We start from the raw sequence: 19,919 nt of genomic DNA, 5'->3' as shown, positions 1-19,919 counted from the left end.
TGCACCACATTATTTTAGCCAATGACGATCAAGTACATTAATACTTTGGTAGAAAACTTGTTCATATCCCCAAATTCTATGAAGATAGTAGAGTTGTGACATACAGTATGGGAGTAGTGCAAGATTGAGGCTGCTGTCGTTTTTTAGTCCATCTCATTATGCTGCATTTTCTACAAGTCATAATTTGAGATGGATGGGTCATTTGCTGACTTAAGCTTGTCTAATGCATTCAATGAGCATTTCATATCTAATGCAAGCCCTCTAGTATTTTAACACCTGATTATTGGAGTTTATTCAGGGCTTTGCTAATCCCCATAACTGGCTAAAACATAAGAAAAGGTTCTGTTATATTGGTGGTAGAAATGCGGTCACAGATAGAAATGCGGTCACAGAAGGTTTGTTCATGACTCATTTTGATCTTGTGCAAATGAGTCATGCTTTGGGATTTGCCAGGAACATTTCTAACTTCATTATTGCCTGTATGGTTTTTGGGATGAGCAAAGACACCCATTTCAAGCAAGTGTTCATTTGTGAGGGAGGTTTTCGAGGTAGATAGATGAGATTTTATATCACAGGAGTCACTGATGTGGGGAGAGATGACCAGAGCATCGGCATGGCAAGTGACATGTCTTCTTAATTCATTCTGCTAACTCGTCTGGAAAGGGAATCAGTCTCCATTCTGTCCTGCTCCCCTCTATTTCTGTGCTCGCTTGAATGTCTAACTGGAGGCAATGGTAAAAGAAAAAGTGCGTTGCCAAGCACAAATTGTGTACACACAGGAGGTTTCTCTTTTTCTTTCTACCGTGAGTGCCTGGCAGGGAAGAGCTGCTGCTCAGGCCGTCCAACAGCACCCTCATTAGTGGGTGTCCCTGTGGGGATGATCCCATCAGTGGGCGTCTGTCTCTGATAAACATGATGTGGTTTTTTATTCTCCCTTGACTCAAATTTAAACTGTCATTTCCTTTTCAGAATTGGCTGGACCCTTCTAAGGAAATAAAAAAGCAAATTCGAAGTAAGTTCTGTTGGACTATTTCATATGAAATGTGAGGGTTTTTAGTCAGCAGTATGTCCCCAATTGACTACTTTGACAGTACTTTTTTGAAAGACAAATTAAAAGCTCAAATTTGATCTTTGGAAGGTCAGGGTAGCTCAGACAGAATTCATATTCAATAAGCAGAATTCAGAGATTAAATCAGTATAGCATTGGCCTATCACCTTATGTATATACTGAAATCAAATAGATGATTTTGTCAAGTGAAGCTGCAAACAGGAGTTAACCATTGAAAGTTTGCAAATATAAGTACTAAGGCTAGATTGAGCCTAACTGCCACAAAAATATAAAAGTCAAGTTAAAAGAAATAGCTATTTGGTGTTTCAGAAATTGAATAGCAAGACCGATGGAAATGTACTGTCTTATGATTAACCTCTTTGCTTGGTTCCTAAAAGTAGATTAAGAAATGCATGCTTTTACTTGCTTATACATTGATATGAGAAGTTCACAACATTAAATTATAAGTAACTAATAAATCTGTGGCAGATTGCTAAAACTTACTAATAAATAAGTTTAAATTAAAATGCATTTTCCACCAGTTTGGATAAACAAATTTTTAAATAGTACACTGTACCCGGCAACTGTGTGCATACAGTTGGTAGAAGTATGGGTTGTGTAATCCTTGTTACAACAAATTGTTAGTGTTTATTTTAAATGTCTGGGAATGAGCACAGGGAGGTATTAAACTAGTATTTCTACATGTAACATGAGCCATGAGCCCTGGTGACGTAGTGGTTTTGGGGGGCTACCACGCAAAAGGTGTTGTGTTTGAAACCACGAGCCACTCCTCAGGAGAAAGGGCAGGGTGTCCACGCCTGTAAACAGTTAAAGTCGTGGAAACGTATGGGGCAGTTCTAGCTTGTCCTGTAGGGTCACTGTGAATCAGCATCGATTCGATGGCAGTGACTTTGTTTTTGTTCTGATTTCTACATGTAGAAAGAACTTTATTCAATTTATGAGCAGGAAAGGAAAATGTATATGTGTACATACATGAAACTTCATTAGAATACTGTTTGCAGTGGAAAAATACTAAGAACAACTTAAGTATCTGTTTGTCAGGAAACAGTTAAATCAATCGTAGAATGACATCAAGTCCAAGGCAGCCGTCAAAGTGGAATGAGGTAGAGTGATGTTGTAGCTCTCCTTGGAGAGGATCAGGCCGTAGTAGAGCATAACAAGACCCCATTTGTTTAAAGGAAGGCATGTACATATAAATTTAGGGGAAATTTTGGGGAGGCCATGAAAGACTTCAACAGTAATTACCTCCAGACTACAGCGTAGGGCAGGGGTGTCAAATTGGCAGCCCACGGCTCTAAGGCAGTTTTTTGTGGCCCACGATGCTCTGAAATAAAAGAAAATAGAAAAAAAATGTTACGAAGAAAATAGCGCTTAGGGGAGATCAAGGCAATACTGTACACACATTTCCCTCGTTACATTATACTTCAGAGCATCATGGGCCACCAAAAATTACCTTGGGGCCGCATGCAGCCCATGGGCTGCCAGTGTGGCACCCCTGGTGTGAGGCACTGGAAAAGAGAAAACAAAATTTAAAATTTTTTTTCCTGTAGTTAACATTTCAATAAAGATGAGTAAACTTTATAATTGAAATAATGTTAATTTTAAATCAATATATATTTATATCAATGCATTCAAGGTTCATTCACTTGCATACCTAATGCATTTTAAAAGCATTCACATTTAGTTTACTATTAAAAGATATCGCAAATATTTCTAGTGCTTTTGAAAGTATTGGGATATTAAAATATTTAAAGCACTAATTTAAAAAAAATGAATAGTGAGTAGTTTAAAATGGTTTAACAGCATATAATATTCAGGAAAAAGAAAATGCACATCTAGGTATTTGGAGTTTGCTGGTTATTTATACAGTTAAAGCATTTATACTGCGTGAGATTTATCACCCCCGGAAGAAAAATGTAATGTATCTGCTCACCAGACACTGAAATAGTTTGATAGAAATAGATAAATTGCTACTGACCAGCTACATCCAAAGTTATGATAAAAAGGAGAAATCGTACTGTTTTTGGTTTCAAAGAGCCATAATAAAACATTTCAGATGATGAATATGTACTCCATATTTAATAAAAGGGTGATTTATGAAGCTCGTAAAAGCAGATGTGCTGAATACATATCATAGCACTACAGAAAATCCTTTGTATCCATCTAACTAATGAACTGGCTGCTTTGTGGTTGACTGACTAATAATTGCATATATAGAGTTTTCAAAGAGAAGCTATAGTATTCTTACAAGAAAGTCATTATAAATCATCTTTTTTTCCTATTGTTAACAGAGTTCTTTTTTTCCACACCCTGTCTCCTACCTGCCTTTCTAAGGGGGGGCGGTGAGAGTGGGGGTGGAACCCAGGCCAACCAGAGTGTGAGGGCTACAGGGTATTTCTATCATGCAGATTAGGCAAATGACTGCACTGTGGAGAAGCCCAAGTGACAGTCTTCAAATAAAGGACGAGGTGAGAAAAATGATAATTCCTTTAAAGGATGACATTTACCATTTTTGTCTTTAACTTTGCCTTTTCCACCAAGTCCGCAGGCTACCAAGACACTGCTTATCACGTCTACTGTCATTACTGACCATCACCTCCTCTTCCTCAGTATAAAAAAATGAAAGGATGTTTCCGTCCTTTTTATTCTAAAGGTCCAGTGTATGTCTGTAGAATGAAATCTTTGGGGAATACAGAATGAGTTGGGAGAGGATTTTTAATTGCAAATCTATGATCAATAAAAAATATATACATATAAAACCCAAGAATTCATCCTTATAAAACAGTTCTAATTTTAGTCATCTTTTATGCATGCCAAGTCTTAAAATTTATAATAGATTAACTTTGATATATGGCATAGTCATTTTATTATATAAACGCACTGTATTAAGAAATTTAAGATTCAGCATGCACAGCCTACTAAAATTAGAATTTACTTATAAGAATGGACTCTATTCAGTTCCACAGTTTTCTGTTTATCATAAATTTTTTATCATCATTATAGAGATAGTCATTTTAATGTGTTCAAGCGGCTTCATTTCCTGTGGCTCAATAGGAACAGCCGTCATCTGAGAAATAGTCTTATAAGCCCATTCATTACGTGAGCCTATCCTTCCAGTTGATTTGTTTCTGTGGAATTTTTCACTTTTCTGGGATATATATTTAAGTGCTAATCTGCCTTTCTCATTAATTTCTAATTTTATGTCTGACTTAACTGGATTTTTATCTTTTTGACTACAGTATAACTCCATTGAGTCAAGGCTGACCCTCAGTGACCCTACAGGACAGGGGAGAACTGCCCCCTGTGGGTGTCTGAGGCTAACTGATGCTGGAGTAGAAAGCCATCTTTCTCCCAAGAAGCAGCATGTGGTTTCAAACTGCAGAGCTTGTGGTTACCAGCCCAGGCATAATCACTAGGCCACCAAGGCACCTGATTACAGTACAGATTGTAGTTTTCTTAAACTTTTTCACTCTTTCAAAATTATGCTTATAAAAGCCTGAAGTGATTTGGAGTCCTTAGAAGTAATGGTTTTCAAAGTGTGGTCCCATTTCCCCCGCCACCACCCCTGGATTTGAACCATAGGAGGCTTATGTTTTTGTTTAACAGTTTTATTGGCGGTTCGTCCACATATCATACAATTTGGTTGTTCAATCATATCAAGCAGAGTTAGCACAATCAACTCTAAATCTTTTTCCTCTTCCTTATCCTCAGTTATTGTGTAATTGTTTTAATTGTGGCCAAAACATACACAACAAAACATTCTCCAGTTAAACAACCTCCATATGTATACTTCAGTGCCCTTGATTATACTCCTCATTACGTGCAAACATTATTGATATGCTTTTCTAAATTATTCCACCACCATTACCTCAATGCCCCTAAGCAAAAACTCTTCCTCCTTCACCCATGGTAACCATTGGTTAAGATTGGTTTCTTTTTGCCTTTTTTCTTTAGTCGTTTTCTTGATACAGTGTTCATATTCCATACACTTCCATAGTTAAATCATTTTTTAAAAGTGTACACACATTATCACAACCAGTCCTCATGCTTTTTCCCCACTCCTGCATCACTGTTTGCTCCCTAATTCCCCTCACCCTTCCCACCCCAGCCCCTGTCCCCGATAAGCCATTGCATCAGTTCATGTCCACTCATTCTGTGCTTCATAAATTGGGAAGCCTAACAAAAAATTAAAAAACAAAATGAAAATAAAACAAAGCAATGATAATATAAAGATAAAAAGTAAAGACTAAGAAAGAAAAGACCACCAGCTACATTTCAAAAGCCAGAGACATTTCTGTCGAGAAACATTTGAGCGTAGAGCAAATTCAGTCAGGAGGGAGGTCAGCTAACCGAGTATCATACTGGATGGAGCATGGTTTGATCCGCCATTATCAAATTGACAAGCACCTCTGGTTGGTAGTCAAGCTGTTCTGGTCCCTTGTCGTGACTAGAGGGGATCTGCCAGAGGCTTCCTCTGACTGGATACTCTGCAGATGGATTTGGGCTCCCTTTGTCCTCCGTAGCCTTCTACAAATTGTATGTTCACAATTTAAGCTCTGACACTTTTCCCTTCGTCATCTGTGGATTTTGTTACTGTCATCTTTCTCACGTGTGCTGGTGTAACTTGTTTAGATGGCTGCTTGTTTCAATACGAGCCTTTAAGACCCCAGACACTATTTCTAATTGGTAGTCAGGCACCACCTGCTTCTTCATCACACTTTGCTGTGTCACCCTTATCGTCAGTGATAATCTTCGTGAAGATGAGTATTGATGAAAGCCACAAGTTCTTCTACCAGATTCAAAATCTCTGGAAAATAAATTTCTAGGGCTGAATCCCAATTAGCATTTCACATGCGCCCACAGAGGATTCTTGTCCCACTGTGGTTTGAATGTTACTTTCCCAGAATGAGAATTTTTACACAGACATACATTTCCTGTGCTCTCATTCCTTATGAGTTTTCAATGTAGTTTTTTTTTACCCTAAATTAATTATAAGATTACATCCAATTACATTGATAAACTATTCACTGGATTTGATTTAACGCATACTTTGAAGTGGATACAAATTATAAAAGGGGCAGTAAATTCATTTTCCATAATTACCCTTAGTCTTAATTCCACTGGGTAAAGAAAGTGGATGTCATTCAGTTGGAAATCAATAGGAAAGTGAGAACTAATCAGACTTTTTATAATGAAGATCCTTTTTTTACAACATTGAAAAATCCACTAAAATTATATTTATTTGACAGAACATAGATTCATATTACTCATAGCACAGCTTCAGTAACATTCAGTAATATCTTCTGAGTGGTTTTAAAATAATATTAAGCCCCAAATGACACCTATGGTAAGTCCTTCAGAAATCAGCTCAGCTATTGTTCCTGCCTTACATGGGTTTTCAGTGTCGAGGATAAGCTAGAGTTCATTAAGAAGTGGGTGCATGCTGTTGGTGACAAACATGTGGGATACGTGTGAAGTATTGGCACAAAGGCAAGGGCACAGTACACAGAACGGCTAGTAGGAAATACTAGTGACACTGTGCTTTTCTTCTGACTGTGTGGGAAGGGCTTATGGAAAAAATGACATTCCTAGGAGACGAAACTAATTGGAAAGAGAAAATATGGAGAAGTCCTAGAGTATTTGAAGCTGAAAGTCTAGCACACCATCGTGGAATAAGCAAGTCTGTGGCTAAAGTAAATTCAGGGATCCCACTTCAGAAGCCAGGGAGATGATGAGAGATGTCCCAGTAGTCCTTTCAAACTACAGTTGGACCTAGGCTAGGGTGCTTTCATGGGTGGAGGGTGCGTGTCTATACAGCGTCTCAGAAAAGGAATCCCCAGACTTCAGCCAATCACTGCACTAGAGGCCAGGGAGAGGGAGCAGAGTGACTGAGTTGGAGGAGGAATTATGTAGAGATAAAATGTAGGAAGGAGCAAACTGTTCTGCTTTTTTATATTTATAATGATAAGCCATATACAATTAGAGTACTAATAAAATAGGAGGCTTAGTAAGACTAGTTTTGGAGTGGGTGAGCATGTACCTGAGATCGAGCACCTCGCTGTTGGAGAACCCCAAAGTAGGTGACACATGAGGAGGAATGATAAACCATCAAGAGGATCAGCCCAAATCATAAGCTAAAGACATGGAAATTGAGGATGCAAAGTAAATATATTCAGGTGTCTATTTAATAAAAAATCTCCCTGAGGCAAAAAAAGAATTTAAAACCGACATTTATTAAAGAAATATTCACCATACCATCTTCCCCCATAAGATACCGTATATACTGGTGTATAAGCCAAGTTTTTCAGCACAAAAAAAATTGCTGAAAAACAGGTTCAGTTTATACATGGGTCAGTGGTACCCCAGCGAGGTGTAACATCTCGCGCGTGATTGCCGTTCTTCCGCTGTTCATTCAAAGCCCCCCTGACACTGCAGGGCTTTGAATGTTTGTTTACTCACATCTAACCAATCAGAGCCGTCCTATGACATGGACGGCTCCAATTTGCAGAAGCACCCATAGTGATTCACTTACACCAGCAGCTGAACTGGTAAGGATGTGTCTGTGACTGCGCTCCGTCTCTCCCCTCTGGTCTCTGTGTTACTTCACATCCTGCATTTCCCACCCTAGGCTTATACTCGAGTCAATCAGTTTTTCTGGTTTCCCAGGTAATAATTAGGTACCTCGGCTTATATTTGGGCCGGCTTATATTCGAGTATATACAGCAGTTTGAATAGTACTTTGACAGTTATTATAATAGAATATGACAAAGTAATAACAATGCAAAAAGGACCAAGAAAAAGGGAATTACTGCTATAATTTTCATATGTGAGCTATCCAGAAATTCATAGCAGTAAATCCAGTCAATCCCAGACTCATCTAATCTCAGATTATCTGTATCTTCATTGTCCCCCTTCTTTCAAATATTTACCCTTGTCCTTGAAAAAGGCAGGTCCATTTCCTTGCCACATAGACGCACCAGTAAAGGCTTTGCTCGGTGTGAAGGTTAGAAACTGTATGAGTCTTCAGACTTTACTGCACTTGCTAGTAGCACAGATGATCCAAAGTGGTCTGGACGTTGACGCCAAGAATGAAGGCAATAAATACTCTCATTGGAAGCATCAAGAAGAACAAGAATCTCTGCGGTGTCTGAGGTTTTCATGTTTTCTCCCTTCCCTGCAGGTGGTGCTTGGCACTTTTCGTTTAACGTGAAATTTTACCCCCCTGACCCTGCCCAGCTTTCTGAAGATATCACCAGGTAATGAATCGGGGACTGTTCAAAGGCGGTTTACTGGGGTTGCTGAGCGTCTCCAGAGAAGCACATGCGTGCATCTGGAAGCCGCAGGTCATCTACACTCCCATAGCAACTAAAAGGCAAACTCATTAGGAGTCAGCATCTGACGAGAGAATTTTCCAAATCAGATCTATTCACAGTGGACTCTTTGGTGCTAGGCTGATACTGCCTTCTGCCTGACCCTGGTGGAGAAACATGCTGAACTGACAGATGTAACCCATTCACCACAGACGAATCAGATGAAATTCAGGCTTACATGTTGCAGTGCTGCTTAGAGTCCCCACTTTAAAACTTGCTGGGAAATATATCTGTGGCTGTTTATGCTTTTCTTATATATATCTGGTTCATAACGGCTGTTTTAAAAACAACCCACATTCGTACAGAGCCACAAATCCGCATATATAGCTACACATTCACACACATGTTTCTTTTTTACTTTCTGTACCCTGTTTATAAAAAGAAAATGGTTCTTCACTTACTTTCTGGAAAGATGTGACGAGAAGAAGCTAGCTTTCAAACCTCCTCTCTTCGTGACAGCGCCTGGTGCCTGAACGGGAGCCTGGTGCCTGGTGTACGGGGTTGCCCTGCGTTCCTCCAGATCTCCTCGCATCCTGCCCAAGAGCCCCGGCCACCCTGCTCGGTTGGTCACAGCCATCCGAGCAGACGTGCGCTGTGTCCTGGCTGTTCTCTGTCAGCCTGACATCCTTTCTAGTAGGTTTCAGAAAAGTGAGGTTACTCAGAACGATTCAAAATCACTGGGTTTAATGAAAATCACACCTCCAGCCATACCAGGGAAAAGGTAGAAACTTGTTCCAGAATCTCTTTTATATTTGCATGAAAGCAGAGAACGTTTGTCCATATAATTCCTTATTTAAAGGTACTTGGTTTCAGAAACCATTCAACTCCAGGTAAATAGTTGTTATCAAGCCTCTGCTGTTGTGTCATCGGATCAGTTCCACTCACAGCAACCCTATAGGACAGAGCTGACGCACCTTGATGACTGGGAGGTTTCGATTATGACCTTTGAATTCACACCCTGCGAAGCATGTGCATCCCGTCATTTGCTAAATTGGTGCATGTTCCTTCTACATCTAATTGTTTTCAGAGCCTGTTAAAGGAGAATTTTTGTCTGTCAATTATATGGTGTTTACTTCTATCACTAGCTCAAAATCATGCTTACAGGGGACTTTTAGACATTGTCTGCTCTAGCAGATGACAGTTCACTTCTTACATAAACAGTACAGGTGTGTTTACTTATTTTTAAATTTTTAATTGTCATTTAGTGAAAGTTTACAGAGCTGATTGGTTATCCGCTCAACACTTGATATGCATTTTGTTTCAATGCATTGATTTTGCTCCCCACGGTGTATTAGCATTCTTTGCACTTTTCTCCTGTGTCAACTGTTTTCATTCATCTTTCTTTTGTATCCAGTTCCTCCTTGTGAGTTTTATCTCTGGGCAAATGCTCCCCCTTTGTTCTTACATGGTTCCTTGTTCTAAGACCATGTGCCTCCCTGGTGGTGCTCTTTCATCCCATCCATTGTCTGACTGAAAGCTGAGCCATGGAAATGAGTTCAATTCCAGGTCTGAAGATTAAGGGCCATTGTGTCAGGTTCTACCCGTCTCTGGTAAGCTTGGTCTTTTTATGGTTCTGAATTTTGTTCAGCATTTTTCTCCCACTCTGTCCAGGCCTCTCTATGTGACCCCTTTCCGAGTGGTCAGCAGTGATAGCTGGGCACTATCTGTTGCTCTGGTTTTCTGTACTGTTCTTTACTCCAGACAGGAAAACCATAGTTCTACCTAGGTGGCTGCTTGCAAGAGTTGAAGTCTCCCATGGCTACTCACCAAAGTAGAATGTAAAATTGTTGCCTTTGCCAACTAGACTATGCCAGTTGAACTTAATGTCTCACCCTCCTAGGGTGCTATGCTTCTAAACCCAGTTCCTACACTCTCAAGATATCAGGTTGTAACTAAGAAGTTTACACAATTTTGCCCATTTATACCTCATACAAATATGTCTGTAAAAATTGGTGTCTGCCAAGCCTATGTGTGGTTATGGGCATTGTCCTTTTCCCCAATTATACCTGTTTGTCTTGCCTGTTTGGCAATGTTTATCTGCTTAGAGATTAATGCTCCTTCCTACTGAGAATGCGGGGTTATGCATGTAATAGTATTTACCATATTATTTGTGGCTCATGGACATCTCCCTTTGTCATCCTTTTCTTAGCGATGTGGTGGTGATCACGCTTTCAGCCAAAATAATACGGATCTAGTCTGTGGCTACTGAGTTCCCTTCCCCTCCCATCCTTAGTAACATCAAAGATTTTTTTCCCTATGTGCAAACCTTCCCTTGTCATTTTTATACTAGTGGATTAAGACTGTCTTTGTCCTTTTGCTATAACTCATTTCACTTAGCATACGATTCTTCGGGCTCATCCATGTTATTATGAGAGGTATGGGGGACTTTTCATTATTCTTTAACCTTGCATAGTATTCTGTGTGCACATACCAGTTTATCCGTTCATCTGTCGATAGAACCTTGGGTTCTCTTCATTTTTGTGCCATTGTGAATACTGCTGTGGTGAACATCGGTGTACTTACATCTTTTTGTGTGTGATTCTTCTTTAAAATAAATGCCTTCTAAGGGAGTTGCTAACAGAGCCCTGTGACATGGGAGAAATAGGGAGCTTTCCACTCCCATGAAGAGTCACAATCTCGAACCCTAGCCTGTGGGGTCATTGTGAGTCGAGTAGGTCGGCATGACTCAGTGGCAGTGTTTGGTTCGGGGTTGTAAAGGAATTGCTGTATCGAATGGTATGTCTCTCCGTAACCTTGGAAGGAAGCACCCTACTGTTTTCCGTAGCCCTTGCAGCATTGTTCAGTCCCACCAGCATTTAGTGTTCTCAGCTGCACTGGTATTGCTGGGCGATGTCTCATTGTGATTTTGGTCTGTATCTCTCTACCATCTGAAGCTTATGAGCATTTCTTTAGGTTTATTGATTGCCCACATATCTTTCTTACTAAGTGTATGTTCCTGTCTTGTCCGTTTTTCATTTGAATTATTTACCTTGTCATTGTTGAGCTATTGATGCTTGTATAAATTGTAGAGATTAGTCTCCTGTTGGCTATGTCATTGCCAGATAGAAAATATTTCCCCGATATTTGAGTTCTATTTTTACTCTTTTGGAGAAGTCTTTTGAAACTTTAAGAAGCTCTCAGTCAGCTAGTTTCACTTCTGCTGCCTGTGCATTTTTGTTTATAAATTAGGGACCCCTAAGTTTGGTCCTTTTTTTGTGACCATTTTAGCTTTATGTTTTCACATTGAGTTCTTCGATCCATCTTGAGTTAGCTTTTGTAGATGGGCTGAGGAGTTGACCTGGCCTCAATAATCTGCCAGTGGATATCAAGGTTCTCCATTATTATTTGTTGAAGAGATTGCCTTTCCTTCACTGAGTAATTTCAGTCGTTTGTGTGAAAGAGCAGTGGTTTGTTGATGATGATGATGATGATGATGAAGACGGGTGCCATGGAGTTGGTCACCTCTCAGCAGCCCTCTGTGCCACACAGTAAAAGAGCGCCCAGTTCTGCGCCCTCTTCACAATTGTTCTTCTGCCGGAGCGCAGTGCTGCAGCCACTGTGTCCATCCATTTTGTGGGAGGCCTTCCCTTTTCGCTGCCCCTCTGCTTTACCAGACATCCGTCCTTCTCCAGGGCCTGTGGCTGCTTATGAGGAGGCACCTCCCAAAATGGGACTCTTTTTCCCCAAAAGCTATGTTTTTGCTTTTACGAAGCAACCTTAACCCCTTCAAGATATTCTCCATTGCACTCAATATATGTGTCAAATCTGTGGTTCCATTCTTGGAAACATTTTTCAAACTCATCTTTTTGGATGGCTGACGGCACCTCCCTCGTTTTTTTCTTCACCTTTTCTATGTCGTCAAATCGCTGTCCTTTCATGTCCCTCTTCATTCACGAGAACAAAATGAAGTCACAGAGCAAGGTCAGGTGTGTGGAGCAAGAGAGGCATGCTGTTTTTGCCTTGAGCTGGTGCACTGAGATGGCTGCATAAGCAGCAGGTACATAGTTGTGGTGGCAAAACCAGTCCCCTGTCTGCCATAAATCAGGCCTTTTTGGTCACACACGGTTAAACTATATTTTCAGAACCTCTAAATAGAAAGCTTTATTAACAAGCTGATCTGGGGAAAGAACTCCAAATGCACTATAAGTCAAAATGTCGGGAAATTGATGGGTGCCCAGAATGAGGCTTGTCATCAATCGACATTTCACCTTTTTTGAAATGAGAAAACCACTCATATACTCAAGTTTCCCCCCTAGTGCTATCCTTATAAGCCGTGTTCAACATCACAACAGTTTCTGTGGCATTTTCCCCTAGCAGGAAACAAAACTTCACAGCCACACACTGTTCTCTTAAGTCAGCCAATTACAAAAAAGTGAGGTTCAAGCAAAACTGCTTTGATGAGGAAATTCGAATTCACTGTAACCAGAGAGAACTTTCCCAGGCGATGCCACTGGGTGCACGAACTCAGAGCGAGTCGCTGAATGCTGGATGCTGGATGCTTGCTGAGCAGGGAAAATGTGGACTGCGAAAGCTCCACCCAGTGGAGCTTTTTTCAGTGTTTTTTTGGGGGGGGTATATCCTCGTAGTATTTATTTTTGCTCTTTTGTGTGTGTATGTGTGTGTTGTTTTTTATTTATTATTAATTGGGAGTTAATACATGTATCATTCCATAGTTCAACCATGTCAAGCAGTATTGTACAACTGCTACCATAATCAGTTTCCACACATTGTTTTCCTTCCTGAACTCCTTGATATCGTCTCCCTTTTACACCCCCACCATGTCTGTTACCCCCTGAAAAACAAACAAAAAACCTTATTTATTTGCTGTCCCTGTAGGTTCACCAATCCTGAGTTCCATATACCGAAAACTAGAAAAACATATCATGCAACTTCAAGAGGGTGACCCCCCAATGACATAACACCTCTAAGATACACCCTAATATGAATAAAGAAAAATACAGAAAATGTTGAAAACCAGACCAGGTCTCAGCATACATCAGAGGGAGCATCAACTGAGAAAGTCTTAATTGTTCAACTTGGGTTTATCCCTTTGATCTTCTGTACTCATCTCTCCAATGCACTCTGCTTAGTAACCGCTTTCCTCCCATTCCCCAAATATGGATAGAGGGGATCACTGGAGGCTCATTTCCTATGTGAGTCCCTCAATGCGCCGTGGGCTCTGAGGTCACATCCATAGCCTTCTTTTTGATGTGTGCACTCAAATTTGATAACCCTGGGGCTCAAAAAAGGTGCTTTGTGTTGTTTCATTGTTTCTAAGCTTATTGATAATTTCTTTGTGGTTGATTGTGGGAAATGATCCATGGACATTGAAAAGACTTACATTTTTGTTGTGTGCAGTGTTTGATATATATGTCTAAGAGGTTAAGTTTATTGATTTTCTGTGTCTTTGATGTATATATTTCTAGTTGTGTCCTTAATTAAAAGTGGTTGTGAAAATTTCCTGCTATTAATGTTATCGATTCGTTTCTTTTTTCAGTCCTGTTAGATTGGCTTTAGGTATTTTAGGGCACTTTGGGTGCATGGATATTTCCTATGGTTATGTCTTCTTCGGAATGACTTTAAACATTACTCATTGCCCTTCCTTATGTCAGAAATTAATATTGTCACTGCTGTACTTTTTTTGCTGGCCATTAGCTTGTTATATTTCTTCCCACCCTGTAATTTCTCATTTATATTAGTCTTTGTATTTAAGATGGGCCTCTTGTAAGCAGCATTGATGGGCCTTATTTCTTCTCAATTCTACCGCTCTCTTTCTCTTGGCGGATACAGTTAGTGCATTGGCATTCATTGTAGTTAATGATGGATATGAATTTGTGACTGGAATTTTTTTTAGTTTTGAGAATTATTTTTCTGGGTTGGTTTCCAAGTTATGTTGTCATGTGTCGCAATCTCAGGTTCTCTGTCCAAAGGACTCAATCTAAGAATTTTTTGTAAGCGTGGTCTGGTTTCACAAATTCCTTTAATTTTTGTTTCTCTGGAAATGCTCTCATTTAGTCATCCAATTTGAGGGACGTGTGCTGGGTATACACTGTTGCACTTGGCATCTGCCCACATTATCTCTGTCCCAGTAGGGATTCCATGAGGTGTATTTCTGTCTGGCTCTCTCAGCGGCCCTGCAGTGTGTGTCCCTGCCCCATCCCTCCCCAGCCGCTGTGTTTGTGCTCCCTCTCTTTCCAGTCAGTGTTTCACACAACTCTTCATCCTCTTGCTTGATGCTCAGAGATCCAAGATTCCCATCTGTTGTCTGAGTTTCCATCAGTTTGGGGTTCGGGGGTGTCTCTGTTGCACAGGGATTGGGCAAAGTGTCTCTCCAGGGCACCAGCTTGTATCCTGATCCCAAGAAGTTCACTATCAAACCCACACCGGAGACCTGTAATAGGCATTATTAAAACTCGTCCATGTTAACACTTACCTTGAGGTTTTCTCTGGAGGTTGAAACTAAATAACGAAGAGAACAAGTCATTTCCTAATGGAGGGAGTTTGGTTACATCTTGGGAAAATTAATGTTAAAATGTTACATCTTGGGAAAATTAACGTTACATTCTCCCAGTTTAAAACTCTCCTGGTAATGATGATGTTCTCAGGTTTAAAGTAATACTTCTTCACAGTGAGTCTTTCTATCTGATTCTAGCCATTTAATTAAATCAAAAAGTGATAACTTAAAAGAGATAAAATTGCCGCTTCTTTGTAAGGAGATGTGTCTCCTCAGGGATGCAGAACAAAGATCAGAGTTTATATGGCATAGCTGTCAAATTACTTTATCACCTCATTATTCCTTTAATGGAGATATCAAAATGAGTCCTCCTTAATGTACTTTGGAGCCTAATAATTGTATATAATAAACATATTTTAAATTTTTAATTATTGTAACCAAAGATTTGAGGAAATGTGTTGATTTAACCTAAAACAACAACAACAAAAACTAATGTGTTAGAGGAATACACCTTTAGGTTCCTCTTGCTCTGTATTTTATTAATCGTGTTTTATATTTACATGTCTTTAAATAGTATGTTTTATAACTAAGGGTTTTTTTTCTTACATATGGATCAAAATATAAATGTGAAAAAATTGCCTGGTGAGCAGCTTTGAGGAGGAGGGCCTGTTTGTGAGCACCGTGCGTGTTGAGTGTTCTTTCCTTCTGTCCTGACATCAGCTTTTTAATTTGCATTTGGCTTCTGGAAGGTACTACCTCTGCTTACAGTTGCGAGATGACATTGTGTCTGGACGGCTGCCCTGCTCCTTTGTCACTCTTGCCCTGCTGGGCTCTTACACTGTGCAGTCGGAGCTGGGGGACTATGACCCTGACGAGTGTGGGAATGACTACATCAGCGAATTCCGCTTCGCACCAAACCACACGAAAGAACTGGAAGACAAAGTGATCGAACTGCACAAGAGCCACAGGTGAGTTGCAGAATGTGCCTTGGGCACATTGCATTTTGGTTTCTTTGATGAGAAACATCATGGGTACAAACTCATTCCCAGCATGTACTTCAGTAAGTTAAGAATAGTCGTCTACTGAGTCTTTACCTGGTAATATCTTGAAATGGATAACCTCTCTTATTCAGGAGTTCCTTGTAAGGATTTCTTCCAAACCTGTTCTTTTGTGTTCTCCTCTTCCCCTGCCCCAGGGGTCTGTGCTGTGGTGGTGCTGTGCTGGCTTATTTTTAGTTCTCAAGGGACCTCGTGGGGAGGAGGGCGAGAGCCCAGTCAAGGAAAGCAGAAGCAGCATTGTGACCCTTTTGTTTTGTTTTGTTCTCCTATCAGAGGAATGACCCCAGCAGAAGCAGAGATGCATTTCCTAGAAAATGCCAAAAAACTCTCCATGTATGGGGTTGATTTACATCATGCCAAGGTATGTGTTTTCGCTGCAAACTTTTACTTAATACGACCTTTGTTGTTGTTTGTTGTCACTGATCTAAGCTGGTGGTTTTTTTCTCTTTTAGTAAATGAATGTTGGGAATTCAAATCTGTGTTCTGCTTTTCAGCCTCGCTGATGGTAAATGAGCACATTTGACTTTGTTAAAAATACTGAGGAGTTGGCCCTACATGACTCACACTCCATCCATTGGGGTCTCATTCCCCGGGAAGAGAGCACAGGCAAAGCCCCAGCTTTCCCATTGATTCAGTTAAGACGACCACGAAAGCTCTTCCTTCGTCCCATCTCACCTGTCACAAGAGCGTCTCCCACTCTATGGGGACGTGCCTTGTGCTCCCTAGACCTTCTTCTCGCCCCATCTTTGCTGAATGCCTTGTGCCTTGCAGTCTGCCTGTCTGAACTGCATTGGTCATGGAAGAGCCAAGTATCACACCAGTTTTGTGCCAGGCACTGTTCAGGCTTCTGGACATCTCCCAGGCATTAAGTGCATCCTTGTTGAGTTTAAATAACTAAACAACTGACCAGTAGATTATTGTAAGATTTTTTTTTTAATGTTCAACTTAAATGAACAGGTTCAGGATGTCATTGTTGTTTGATAAGATATTGAAGATGTATGTAGGCACAGAATAATGGAAAGAAAGAAGTAGCAATGAGGCTGTAATAGGACCCCCATTAGGAGAATCTAAATCGAGCAGCTTGTATATTTTTTAATTTTTTTAAATAAACCATTTTGTTGGGGCTCATATAACTCTTTTCACAATCTATACATACATCAATTGAGTAAAGTACCCTTATACATTCGTTGCCCTCATCATTCTCAAAATTCGCCTTCCACTTGGGTTCCTGGAATCAGCTCGTTTTCCTTTTTTCCCTCCCCCTCCCTCCCTCCCCGCTTCCCTCCTCCCTCATGAACCCTTAATAATTTATAAAGTATTATTTTATCTTATCTTACATTGCCCAGTATCTCCCCTCACCCACCTTCCCATTGCCCATCCCCCAGAGAGGAGGTTACATGTAGATCCCCGAGATTGGTTCTCCCTTTCTACATCTCCTTCCCTCCCAGTGTCACCACTCTCACTGCTGGTCCTGAGGGATTCATCCGTCCTAGATTCCCTGTGTTTCCAGATCCCTGCTGCACTGCTGTGCATCCTTTGGTCTAACCAGGTCCGCAAGGTAGAATTGGGATCATGATAATTGGGGGGGAGGAAGTGTTCAAGAACTAGAGGAAGGTTTTGAGTTTCATTGTTGCTACACTGAACCCTGAGTGACTCATCTCCTCCCCACTACCCCTCTGTAAGGGATGTCCAGCTGTCTACTGATGGGCATTGGGTCCCCAACACGCACTCCCCTCATTCACAGTGATGTGATTTCCGCCCCCCCCCCCGCCTTTGTTGTTTGAAACCTGGGCCCCTCGGCCCTTCATGATCACACATGTTGGTGTGTTGCTTCCATGTGGGCTTTGTTGCTTCTGGGCCAGATAGCCGCTTGTTTGCTTTCAAGCCTTTAAGTCCTCAGACGCTATATCTCTCAATAGCTGGGCACCATCAGCCTTCTTCACCAGACATACTTATGCACACATTCGTCTTCAGCAGCTTGTATTTTATACCAAACTTCTAGAGTCTCAGTATACGTTCCAGCGATAGAGAATGAGCATGGGATGACTTCCCTGTTTAAACAGTAGCAGAATTGCAGACACGGTTTGATGAGAACTTACACCGGCAAAGAGCATCTACCTTGGGGATAGATCCTGGTATTTGAACAATGTTGGAAAGGTCAATGTGCATAAAAGATGGGCCCGTCTCTAATTTGAACTGACAAAATAGCATGTTGTGTAGGAATAGACTTTAAGATCTCTTCTATATGAAAATGTATATGTTACTTCCGGTTGCTAAATCAACTAGAGATCAAAAGAACATGCAGTTACTGGTGTCCAGGCAGGCAAGTGACTTAAATTTGGGTGCAGGGCTGAAACATGAAAACAGTTTCAGCTGGCTCTTTTAGCAAGCATCTTTTATCTTGAAGACCGGTGGGAGGAACGTCTCTGATCTGTAGCTTCTGTGGATAGTGGAAGTAAAACTGCTCTCTGGACCACACACTAAGATTTCTTTTTCTCTCAAGATTTTTTCCATGGTGGTTGAGTGGCTAAAAGATAAAGGCTGGTTATCTGAGAATTTTAGTGAATCTGCAGCTGATTTTTTTTTTCTGCAGCTGATTTTTAATTCTATCATGCGTGCTGATTCACTTACTGCCCAGCAATAAATAAACAAATAAAAGATTAGGTGATACATTTAACAAAATGCAACTCAGGATCTATCAACATTCCTATCAGTAAAAGTGAAATTATTTAGCATGGCTAGAGCTACTGAATTAAAGTATATGGCTGATTTTCTCTTTCAGTAATATGATTTAAAATTATGCCAATTTAAAAAAATGGAGATAGAACTAAGGAAGTGAACATTCAGCCTGTTATAAGATTTCATTCAAATATTAATTATAACAAATGATTTGGCTACAGACTCCATATTCTCATGCAGGCTTACACCATCATTTCAAAAGGAAATTTGCTGAATTGAATTAGAGCTGATTTCCAAGTACAAGTGAGCTGGCTCCTGTCTGCTGATGGCTCGAAAGGCCCTGAGCTTCAGGATTCATTTAAACATTCTGAAGTGTGATATCAGACTGGATAACAATAAATAAATACCTACTTTACATGACTAGTTCCCATATTTGAAAGTTGAATGTTGTGTTTTTCTTAAAGATTGTCTCTGCTTGTTTCTCACTTAATGGACTTTGCTCAATGTCCATTTATTTTATGTTTTTAATCATTTTATTGGGGGCTCAGACAACACAATCCATACATACATCCATTGTGCCAAGCACATTGTACATTCGTTGCCCTCATCATTCTCAAAACATTTACTCTCCACTTAAGCCCTTGGTATCAGCTCCTCATTTTTCCCTTCCCTCCTTGCTCCCCACTCCCTCATGAACCCTTGATAATTTATAAATTATTATTATTATTTTGTCATATCTTACACTGTTCGACATCTCCCTCCCTTCACCCACTTTTCTGTTGTCTGTCCCCCAGGGAGGAGGTTATATGTAGATCCTTGTAATTGGTTCCCCCTTTCTACCCCACCTTCCCTCCACCCTCCGGTATCCCCACTCTCACCACTGGTCCAGCAGGGATCATCTGTCCTGGATTCACTCCATTTGATTCTTAAATGTAGATCTAAATCCACAATCCCATGGGCTGAGGGATAACAAAGGATGATGTTTGGAAAGGAATGAGAGTTAGGACCACTGTGTACTTACTCGTGTATTTATTTTAGGGATGCTAGATTAGAAGGGGACCGGCTATCCAGTTGTTCAGTTTTCTCCACTCACTCTGTCAGTGCTGACCCATCACGACCCTGTAGGACAGGGTAGGACTGCTCCTGTGAGTTTTCAAGACTGCAGCTGTTTACATGAGTAGAAAGCCTGTCTTTCTCCTGAGAAATGACTGGTGGTTTCGAACTGCAGGCCTTGAGGATCACAACCTAATGCGTAACCATTATGCCACCAGGGCTCTCGTCCCCCACCG

The 19,919-nt window shown here is 40.6% G+C and overlaps 1 protein-coding gene across 6 annotated transcripts in view; it reads left to right on the top strand.

Moving 5' to 3' along the window:
• EPB41L3 (erythrocyte membrane protein band 4.1 like 3) overlaps positions 1-19,919 on the top strand; it is a 171,680-nt gene that overhangs the window by 108,923 nt on the left and 42,838 nt on the right. For all 6 annotated transcript variants that reach the window (XM_075533144.1, XM_075533145.1, XM_075533143.1 and 3 more), the window contains exons 5-8: positions 970-1,012; positions 8,250-8,325; positions 15,643-15,861; positions 16,225-16,312. In XM_075533144.1, coding sequence (XP_075389259.1) covers positions 970-1,012; positions 8,250-8,325; positions 15,643-15,861; positions 16,225-16,312 — 426 coding nt within the window. The remainder of the gene's footprint in view (positions 1-969; positions 1,013-8,249; positions 8,326-15,642; positions 15,862-16,224; positions 16,313-19,919) is intronic.

The sequence above is a fragment of the Tenrec ecaudatus genome, chromosome 15 (assembly GCF_050624435.1).
Source record: "Tenrec ecaudatus isolate mTenEca1 chromosome 15, mTenEca1.hap1, whole genome shotgun sequence".
Lineage (NCBI taxonomy): Eukaryota > Metazoa > Chordata > Mammalia > Afrosoricida > Tenrecidae > Tenrec > Tenrec ecaudatus.
This window is presented reverse-complemented; position numbering and strand designations above follow the sequence as displayed.